General features: G+C 35.1%; 1 protein-coding gene across 9 annotated transcripts in view; it reads left to right on the forward strand.

Annotated features, from left to right (window-relative positions):
• SHLD2 (shieldin complex subunit 2) overlaps nt 1-9,491 on the forward strand; it is a 52,131-nt gene extending 42,640 nt beyond the window's left edge. For 8 of the 9 annotated variants that reach the window (XM_067299805.1, XM_067299806.1, XM_067299803.1 and 5 more), the window contains 2 exons: nt 6,182-6,297; nt 6,864-9,491. In XM_067299805.1, the coding sequence (XP_067155906.1) occupies nt 6,182-6,297; nt 6,864-7,036 (289 nt within the window). In that variant the 3' untranslated portion in view covers nt 7,037-9,491. The remainder of the gene's footprint in view (nt 1-6,181; nt 6,298-6,863) is intronic. The other variant, XM_067299812.1, reaches the window with a different exon arrangement.
• The last annotated feature ends 1,020 nt before the right edge of the window (nt 9,492-10,511 follow it).

A 10,511-nucleotide genomic window follows, 5' to 3' on the forward strand; every position in this document is an offset into this window, starting at 1 on the left:
TATTTTATCTTGCATCTTTAATAAGAAACAAAAGAACAACACTAAGGCAACCTGATTCTTCAAGAAAAGACTTAATAGACGTATAAATTAATGTATTCAAAATTTCCAATATCCAGTTAAAAAGTATCTACATTATTCTGCCTTCATGGTGAAACCAGTTTTGCCTGACAACCATATGTCCCAAAGAAAACACGTGTATGTAACCAGAAATAGATCTGAAACTCATGGGATGTTTTATGCATAATATTAAAATTATTCATGTTGTCCTACAGTTCTTTAGTGTTTATCCAGGTAAATATGGAGGACTTATTTTTGGCTGGCATTCAGTGTGAGATCCAGAATGCTGGACATTGTTTCCCAGGTTTTATGCAACAATGAGCAAACACTGTATCCTTTAAGAAGTGTCGAGTAGCTTATATACTCAAGTTTTTCCTATGACTGGCAACATTCTCCATCTCTATTATAAAAGTAACTTGAAAGACCTCAATTTATCCTCTCACACAAAAGGTGATAGAAAAATGATAATAAAGATTTTTGTTTGTATTATCAACATGTGTTTACAGGTATGTGGAACTTGAATGCACAGCCTTTTCGAAGAAAAGTCTGTCGCATTTTCACACTGAAATTTTGCTCTGATCAGTTCAGTAACAGTGGATCTCTTTGATAGTATTTCCAAATTCTGTGTTGTAAGATGATTAGTCCATTTACATGTTAATAGGAGAAAAATCTTTGTCTTGCTTTGCTAAACAAATATCTTGTTTAAATGAAAAAATTTAACTAAACGTGCTGTCCTAGCATTATTGCACTATTTGTGCAACAACTTGAAATGTTAATGGTTTTTATTAGTCTCATTTATAAAACTGCATGCATAACTGGTAGAAAATTACATTTACTTCTCCATAGCCTGCTGATTCTTGTCCTTTTATCTCAGTTTTTTTAATCTGTCAGTATGAGGGTGTAGTAAACTCAGCATACTCTGTATTTCTAGAAATGCAATAGCTTCCAGCACCCTCTTGTGAGTAAAATCTACATACTGTTTTACTATTTATCATGAGTAAATCTAATTATTAAACATTTTAGATGACTTTTTAGAATATAGGATTAGTCTGTAATACCTCATTATATTTGACTTGTTTTTTTGTGATTCAGGGAATAGTAGGAACTGACTGACTTAACATAGGATTATTTTTATTTTTATTTTTAAGAGCACAGAAATATTTAAGATACTAAACAGATACTATAATTAGATCTTGGGATTTAGGAGATTTACATATCTTCGAAATTCAGGGTTTTGAGGTTAGGTCATCCTGAAGATCACTGCATTAGGTCACCGTGTTTTTCCTTTGAAATCTAGGAGCCCGGTTTTGTTAATTTCCCATGATTGTGATGAAGCTCATCTTTTCCTAAGGTGCTGAAGACACAAGCTTAGATACATGTATATATGCTTACATGGTTTTCTTTTTTCTTTTATAAAGTGGGTGCCCAGAAGACTGAAAGTGTATATATATTTTTACATAAACACTGTAATATAATGAAAGATTTCCATGTTCTTTCTGCGCTATGACAATATGAAAATCAGAAAAATTAGACAAAAATGAAAACTGAAACAAGAAAATGTTTCAGTATTTAAGAGCTCACCTCCTAGATTTCAAAGATCAGATCTGTCTTTGCCTCCTTCTGTAACTGTTTTTGCCCAGACTTGCCTACCTTCTGGTTTGCTAGCACCTTCTCCCTTGAACTTGGTAGTGTTTCATTCAAATGACAATTTTTTACTGTCTATGCCAAGGGGTGTTTGACTGCCTTTAAAAAGATAAGCATTTTAATAGTAGCAGTTATAATGAGGTAGAAGATTCCTAGTGCATAGAGAATGATACATACTTTTACTTAACAGGTATTATAGCATTCATCTTTACCAGCAGAAAAGCCCATTTCACTGTCATGCTTCACCAGACTTTTATATGGGTACTAAATAGGACTATGTATTCTGGTAGCATATAAGGAAGATTCCGATAGCTTTCAATAAACATTCACACTATTTTTTACAGCAGAACTATTTATGCCATTAGTGAATTTTAGTTGTATCTTTAAACATGCTTCTAATGTTTTGCAGTTCACCATATTAAAAACCGTGGTATTTAGGCAATAAGGTTAATCAGAAAATTGCACTTACGTAGCTGAAAGAAAATTGACAGTGGTAGGCTCCATTTTGAAGGTTGAGTATGACAAGTGTGGAGAACTTTCTTTCTCACCATGACTGTTGTTCACTTTTGCTGAAGCAATTCAGACTTAGGTGACCTTGAGAACAGAGCCTGAACTGAGAAACAGGTAGCTAGCATATAATCGAAAAATGAAGCAAAATAAATGTTTCCAAATGCATCACTTGATTTGCCAAATGTTACTTCTGTAGACTACACTTGTCTGTGGTTTTCAAAGCTTTAAATTGGCAGCATCTCTTAGCACACTTCTCTGCAAGCATATCTAACTTAATTATACTGCTTCCAAAGTATTAACTTATGGAAGTCATAACAACTTTCATGTAATTCAGCATAAATTGTCTAAACAGAAATACATCTCTTCAGAGGTAAAATAGCCTACAATTATTTGGGAAGCTGAGCATGCAGTTTAAAACTGAAAGTGTTATTTGAAGTAGATGGAATAGATTATACATCTACTGTACTGTTAAGCTTTCCTCTCATGAAGGGAGACAGAAGTCTTTAATGACCACACATAGTCATGGCCTTGTTTTTTATCTAATACAGCAGATTTGAAGTAATCTGACATGAAATCAGACATGGAGTTCTCCTGTTCTTGTCTCCTATGATCATTTTTCTTTAGATTATGAAATTTAGCTGTAGCTTTTGGATTAACTGATGGCAAGTGAATGATCTGCCTACTGGGGAAGTGCCACATTTGTGGTCATTCGCCTTTGTGCTGCATAAGCATTCAAATTAATGCTGCTAGGTATATTCATCATGCTAACTATAGAATTAATTTATTAATGTTAATAACACTCTCCAAATGACAATATGCTGAAGCACTGGCTGACTGCCAGTCCTATTTGACAGTGCATCTTTAGTAGTAGGTCTCTTCTGGAAGTGACTGCCTTTCTTCCATTTCTGCCACTTCTGCAGTGAGCACAACTTAGCAGCTGTATTCTGAAATGGGAATATCTCCCATTGAAAAGCTCATTACTGAGGATGGTTGTGCTGTATTTTATTACTCTGTGTAGCATACTCTGTTTAGATACTGTTCCAGTACTGCTATAACCAGGATTTACATTGTTCTGGTATTTTCTGAGGTTTATTGCTTTAGTTTCCTTTGTGGGGGGTGGTCAGGATACCAGCATTGCATCCTGCTTTGATCAGAGTAGTGTAAAATTTCTTAAAAAAAAAAAAAAAAGTGTGAGGACTCTGATGCCTGTGTTGCACAGCACATTGTAAAGAGTCTCGGGTCAGTCACAGGGCATGGTGGGTAGAAGCTGCATCAACTGTGGAAGCAATTAGGCTTAGTATGATCACTCTGCGAAGCTGAAAGCAAGCAGAAACCACCTGTTGAGCATCACTATAAAGGATTTAATGTATCATCACATGAGCACAGCAAAAACCAATGCCAATGACTGATTTGGGAGAACAGTAAAGGAATGGCACCCATAATGGTTCCAAAGAAGAAATACGAACTTGAAATTTAGGCAATACCTACATTAAAAAGAAGAATCACTTCTTCCCAGTTGTTTATCATTCAGTATCACTTTTTAATCATGTGAAACAGCAAACTGGAAAGAGCAATGTTTGTGGGACAGCAGTCTCTGACTGGATTGATTTTAGACCTAATAGGAACACTATTGACCATATCCTACAATATAAAATGCTTTCCAATAAAATAAGAATTTTGTTTTTACTTGTTTAGCAGTATGTGATACCATTTGTTTTTTGTTGTACTATAAAAGATGTTATCTTGATACTACGTAGTGGCTATAAAATGCTGTATTACTACAAACAATTCTAGGTGATGTTGATACAGATGACATCATTCCAAGTGATACCCTTGAGCTTTTATATTCCTACTTTGCATTTCAAATATCTTTCCTTTTTTTTACATACCTCTGAATATTTGTAGATCTAAATTCATACATGTACATATTTATGTATACACATACTTATTTACATTTGTACTTTAAATATATGCTTAAAGTTCAAAGATGTAAATGACATAACACTAGTTTTATAACAAAAAAATTCCAGATGCATTTTCAAATAAGTATACCAACATGAATTCCTCCAGAAACTCAAGGATTAAGATCAAATTATCTTTTACTTAATTAACTGTACTATTTCAGGGTAATATTTGCATATAAAGGTAAGCTAGTATCATTCTTGGTTAGCACTGTATGTATTGGTACTTGCTGATGGCAACAGGTATAACTACAGATTAATTATTTGGTTGTTTCTCTCTCTCTCTCTCTCTCTCTTTTTTTTTTTAATGGAACCTGCAGTAATGCCTTCAGTTTTGTTTTCTGTTTGTTGATATTCACTGGGAACACAGCACAGTTAGCAATTGCCTCTTCATAGGTAGTCTTAAAGCTTTACTTTTCAAATAGGCTTTTATTAGGATGATGAAGGGGTCTTAGTATTTGGGAACAAATTGTTTCTCAAGATTAATTTTCTTTGGTTTTCCCAAAAATCAATATTGCTAACAGCAGTGAGATTTATATAACTTCTGACATTCATCAACTATGATGCAGGACATGGTATGACAATTAAATATACACTGCAAATAAATACTGGAGAAGCTGGTTCTTAAATGTTCATACAAACTCAGTATGCAAGATTGTCATTTAATGTTTTGTTGGATCTATTATTAAGGATTACCATGCAGACATGCTATCACCTCCTTTCAAATACTATACTGGCTTGTGTAAATCACTGAAGTAATTAAGAGTTTGTGTTCTTCAGTATCAGTGATATCATCCAGAACCAATAAAACTGAGTTGAATCCAGTGTTTTGTTTTCTTTTTTTTTACATTTTTCTGAAATGAAAATGCCTTTTTAAAAATATTTGCTTTGGCACTTATTCTTACTGATTAGAAGTATCAGTGGGGGGATGAAGTGATTGCTAAGCTACCAACAGATTCTGCTAGTTTTAATTGCCTTCATACAGAGAGTAGGCTGATTAGGCTGCATGACTGATCAAGTGTATGAAGTCAAAAACAAGGAATGTCCTTGACTCCTAAAATGCTGTAACTTTAAGTACTTGGATGTATTTGCCTTTGCTGTAACTTAGTTCTAAATCACATGGCATGCATAGTGAAAACTTCTGTGTGCAGATGTACACATACGTACTTATTTTGCTTGTACCTGACTTTGGATAACTTAGGATTTCACGCTCAGCTGAAGTTACTCCCCCTTTTAAGAAGGTCTTCAGAAAACTAGTTAGGACTGTATCTGTCATTTTATATGAAGACAACTGTCCTTTCTTTCTATGCACATCAGGCCAAGCGTTACTATTAGGTAAAATTCTCTCTGATTTAGTAAGGGTTTTGCATGTTTGTTTAGTATTTTGCCCACTGTGAATACATTATCAAAACAAAGGATTGAAATACAAAAGACTGTAGAGTGTTTTCTAAGTTGATTGATAAGAAAAGGCTTTCCCACCATTAATACAACTTCTTGGTACATATAATAGCTGACCTGAGAAAATTGTTCCTTAAATGAAGAAGGATTATTTTTCTCATTTTGGCAAAAAAGAAACTACACTACCTTCAGTCTATTATAGATAAATTTAATCTCAAGACATGGACTCTGGGCTTCAGGAGAAGCATCACATGTTCAGCTTTAAGTCAGCTTAACTTATGCTCTGAGGATTTAGAAATCTTGTTTGGTGCAGTTCTCATTTTCTCTTGGAAAAATAGCAGATATTACAAAAGCACTTTTTCTGCAGTTGTCTGAAAGTAAGGCTTACTGATAACTTTAGAGGTTATTTTAATGTTGTGTAGTGAATTTGGAATGTATCAAGCTCATATTCTGACTCTACAGGTTGAGAGAAGATGAGTTCATAGATATTTTCTAGTTATTGGTATTATGTTGGAGGGTAATCGCATTGAATTACTTTTCATCAGAAAATTTGCATCAATCAGAAAAATGTAACAAATTATCTTTCAAGAGCCTTCTGCTTTCTGATCTAGACCTGCTTTGATGACAGTCGAAGATGGAGGATATGAAATTTATGTTCATGTGGTGTCAGAGTTGATGGAAAAAATCTTCCTCAATATTCCTGCAGACTGGCTGAACAGATTAGTAGGTACTGTTCCATGAATTTTTTGTTGTAGAACCATCAAGGGCCACAAAGTTCACAATGAAAACTAAGTTTTTAACTATTGACTGTATGTTAGACTCAGGATGAAATCATCATTCTGGATGGGTATGATGACTGCTTGTATTTTATATAATATATATTCAGCTTTAAAGTGACTTCTTGTCTTAAAAACCTTTAAGAAAACATTTCAGTTGCCTTGAAACAAACGTGGGAGAGGCTGGAAGTTCAGAGTTGAGGTAGTAAAAGGTAAAATGGTACGAACATTTATTACACACTATATAACTAAATATTCAGTTACTAAATAGGATTCCCTGTATGCAAAATAGAATCTCTTACCATGTTTTATGTGATTCACAGGCGTTATGGTTTAATGAGAAGCAGTTTTAACAAAATATTTGGGGGGAAAAAAGTGATTAGAAGCAAAAGCTAATTTTCTATTCAGATGCTGAACTACATTTCCAATAATTAAGTGTAGCTTTCATGGGGGTAGAACTCGTATGTTAGGTGCCATTACGAACATAAAGTGAATTGGACTGTTCTGTCTTTCACAGTGCCCTCCTCGGATATGACCTACCGCATAATAGTAGCAGAACTGTGTCATTCGCTGCTAGCAGATACGGAAGCATCCTATTTGTTGGAAATTAGGAGCCATTTTGTGCTAGATGAAAACAGCTATCCTTTGCAAAAAGATTTCCATCTGCTAAATTTTCATCTTGATCTCTGAAGCATTGACCTCTGCAATAATTGATTAACAGAGACCATATGAACAAGCAGATTGCAAATAGAAGAAAAATGAATTAGCTCAAGGAAACAAATCAAAATACAAGAAAGGATTTTATATTTAATTTATACAAAAAACAAAAGGACTGGTATGGAATATCTAATTGTATGCACTGTTACTGTACTATTGATGAATTGTCACAAAGTATATTTTTATACATATGTTTTTATCTTAATAAAAACCTCTTGCTGTCTCTCACTTTGGCCCTTCTCTCCAGGGGAAGTTCTGTAGTGTTGAAAGTCTATGAACTCTCGTGGATCTGGCAGATTAGAGGAAGATAGTTACAATTCTGTGGTATCATTTTAGTTCTGAGATTTTCTTCTGTTTGTCTTATCCTGTGTCTTATTTCTAACTTGGTTATTCCTTTGTACTTTTTCTTGTGTTATGGTTGCTTTCCTTCTTTTAACAGCAGAATTTTTGCCATTTCTCCCCAGCAATTTTGCTGTTGCTGTCTTCTCTTGTAAAACAGCTCTATCTCATTGAGAAACTAGTTTTGTTTAACTAGAAGTCGTTGCACCAATTTAGCTAAACTGCTTAAAACCTCTTGTAATTAAACTGGCACATTCTTTCATGGACCCCTTAAATCATTAAATTGTTGTATGTATTGTTGTAGCATAAGCTGGCAAATAAACTTAATCACCTTAAGTCAATTTAATATCAGTTTAACGCTAGTCTGCAAAACTTTCTTCCCTTAATCTGATTTAGAAATGAATTGAATTCTTAGTCTTTTATTCTGATACTGATTTTTATCAGTAAAGACTGAGTAAATGATGACTTTACCTGACTTAGTAAAGCAACAGACTTATAAGCATTGCTCTGCAAAAACAGTTGGATATATTGATAGTGATCAATAATTTTTCTCTGATATAAACTGTGCCTCTCACTGAGGCTGGTAGATGCTGTAGAGTATAAATAGTACTTAATGTGTTCTCTTACTAGATCCTTGCAGATCCTTGACCTGCCTTGTTCTCAGTTAGAAATCTGTTTCCACATACAGGATGTTTTTACTATCCACAGGCTTTGAACACAGAACTGTTCTCAAAATTGAATTTGATAATGAATCAAATTCTCAGGTGTAATTGAATGCCAGTAATACAGTGATACAACTAAGATAAGAGAGCCTTTAAGTGCAGTCTCCTGGAAGTTGCTACTTACGATTGAGAAACGGTGTTTTCTGGTGTTAGTTTGGATTCTGTTGCATGTGCTATTGTATCTGATGTGTGTGAAACCAGTTTGGGACTGTTGTTTTTTTAATAATGGTGTTGAGTACAGCCATGTGCAAGCCATGTTTTTCCTTGTGTACCAATAAAGGGGAAGATGATAATGTTTCTTATCAGTCTGGCAGAAGGAGAATCGTCAGGAGATACTGGTTATTAGCTGAGAATGAGATTCTTCAAAACCATCTGAAGTCTCACAACATCATGTACCTTGTTATTGCTGTATTTAACTACTTGTGTACTGATCAATCTAATTGGTCAGATTCTACTGATCAGACCTTTTTGTGGAGGTCTACTTCTCATGGCGGACTCGGTGTTCAGGTTTAAGCCCTGCCTGTTATGTGATAATTCCCTGGTATTTTTGTCCATCTCTGCTAGAATGTTACTCATTTCTCATGATAGCAAGACCAGAACTACCATATTTTGGAATTATCTCTGACAGCTTTGTCACTTCCTGTGGAAGTGAACACAAGAATGCTGAGCTTATGCCAACAAGATATATTTCCTGCTGTGCCAAGATACACAAGAGTAGCACAAGAAAGACAGCACAGTGACACCAAAAACTAAACTCAACACTGGCACCACTGGTGTGCAAGTCAGGTGCTGACAAAGGCTATTGCAAATGCCAAGACAAAAGTTCCAGAAAAAACTCAGTGACCTCTTCTGAAGAGAAACACCCCAGAGTCTTTGTACAGGGATCATAATCTCCACAGTGCCAAGCCTAAGGTGAAGGAAGAACGTGTGTCTCAGAAGAGGCTCAACTGTAATGTCCTCATCTAATGATCAAGAATTAACAATTACTTTTGCTACTGTTGACCAACTGTGGTAACGATAATATAGCAAATCACAGCTTTGTATAAGCAGAATTCCAGGGTTACAATGGTTGGATTTTATCTCACTGTTCAGTATTGGAGCAGTTTTTCATCTTGTTTACTTCCATATGACTTGGCAAAATCAGGATGATGTCCTAATCCATCACCTTGGTAAGAGTCCCAAGGATCCAAGCCTCTTATACCTCATTGTCTACACTTTACTCAGGAATGTCTCATTCTAGAATGTGGTTCCCTTAATGCTAGGGAAAACCATGTTGAGAGGAAGAGCAATATCAATGTTCAGATCTGTTTAAATGAGATGGTATCATTGATGCTGATCCTGTATGAATTAAAGCATTCCAGAACCTCTTTGAGTTTAAGACTCTTGAACATCAGACATCAATTATATTAGATAAATCCTAGATTGTTTGACATCCTGTCAATGTGTGGTCTCATTGGGATGATTTGACAACTTCAGGAGGAAGTTGCATTATGTAGATTGCTGAAGCTCTGCGTTGCTAAATGCCAAGTTCTGCATGTTCTGGTTAGGTGTCTCTAGCTGATTTGAACCTGACTGCTTCATCCTCTTCTGATCTTTCAGATAGTTACTCTGACTCACGTTTAACAGTATTCTTCCTTGAAATCCAAATTACAAACATAACATCATAGTTCAATGTTAACTTCAATCAATTTACTGTAATTCTACAGATTCTTGGTTCATGTCTGCGCTTTGGTAATTCTCCATAAAATTTCTAGGTCCTGCTGCCTTGTGTTTACCACTTCAAAATTTTCTCCTTGCCTTCTAAACAGAAAGCTATTGCATTATCTTTCTGTGCCTCCATCTGGTATGGGAATTTGCTCCTCAGGAGCTTTCTGACCCATCATATGTAAGGTTTCATGCTCCCTTTCTGTTTCAACAAGCTGCTGCATTTAGAATGTACTATTATTTTAAGAGCAGATAATCTCCAAATAATCATCTAGTTCCTCATTTTCTCACTTAGAAGAAGGGCAGACTAGTGCAGGTGACAGTCATCATTAGGCTTCTTAAAGGACTAGTGTAGGTATAATTTTAATTGGGAGAGAAGGTAAGGTAGAGAATGGTGCACAGGGGAATAGATGCAGATAAATTCTCTGCTTCAGTAGCGGCGGGATTTCTTGTCTAAGTTCCTGTTCTCTAGGGCAAGAATGTAACCATTCATGTCTGTTCTAAAACATTGATCAATTGCTACTCACTGCCGTTTGAAGGGCACTTGTACTTTTATTGAGCAAATGCTAAATTTATTGCAGAACTTTAAAAATTCTCATGTTTATCATAGTCCTGGGGAGTATTGGAGAAGGTCACATTTTGTATGATTTTATAATGTCTGTTTCTTGTGTACTTCTTAGATT

This window comes from Apteryx mantelli, chromosome 7, assembly GCF_036417845.1.
Source record: "Apteryx mantelli isolate bAptMan1 chromosome 7, bAptMan1.hap1, whole genome shotgun sequence".
Classification (NCBI taxonomy): Eukaryota; Metazoa; Chordata; class Aves; order Apterygiformes; family Apterygidae; genus Apteryx; species Apteryx mantelli.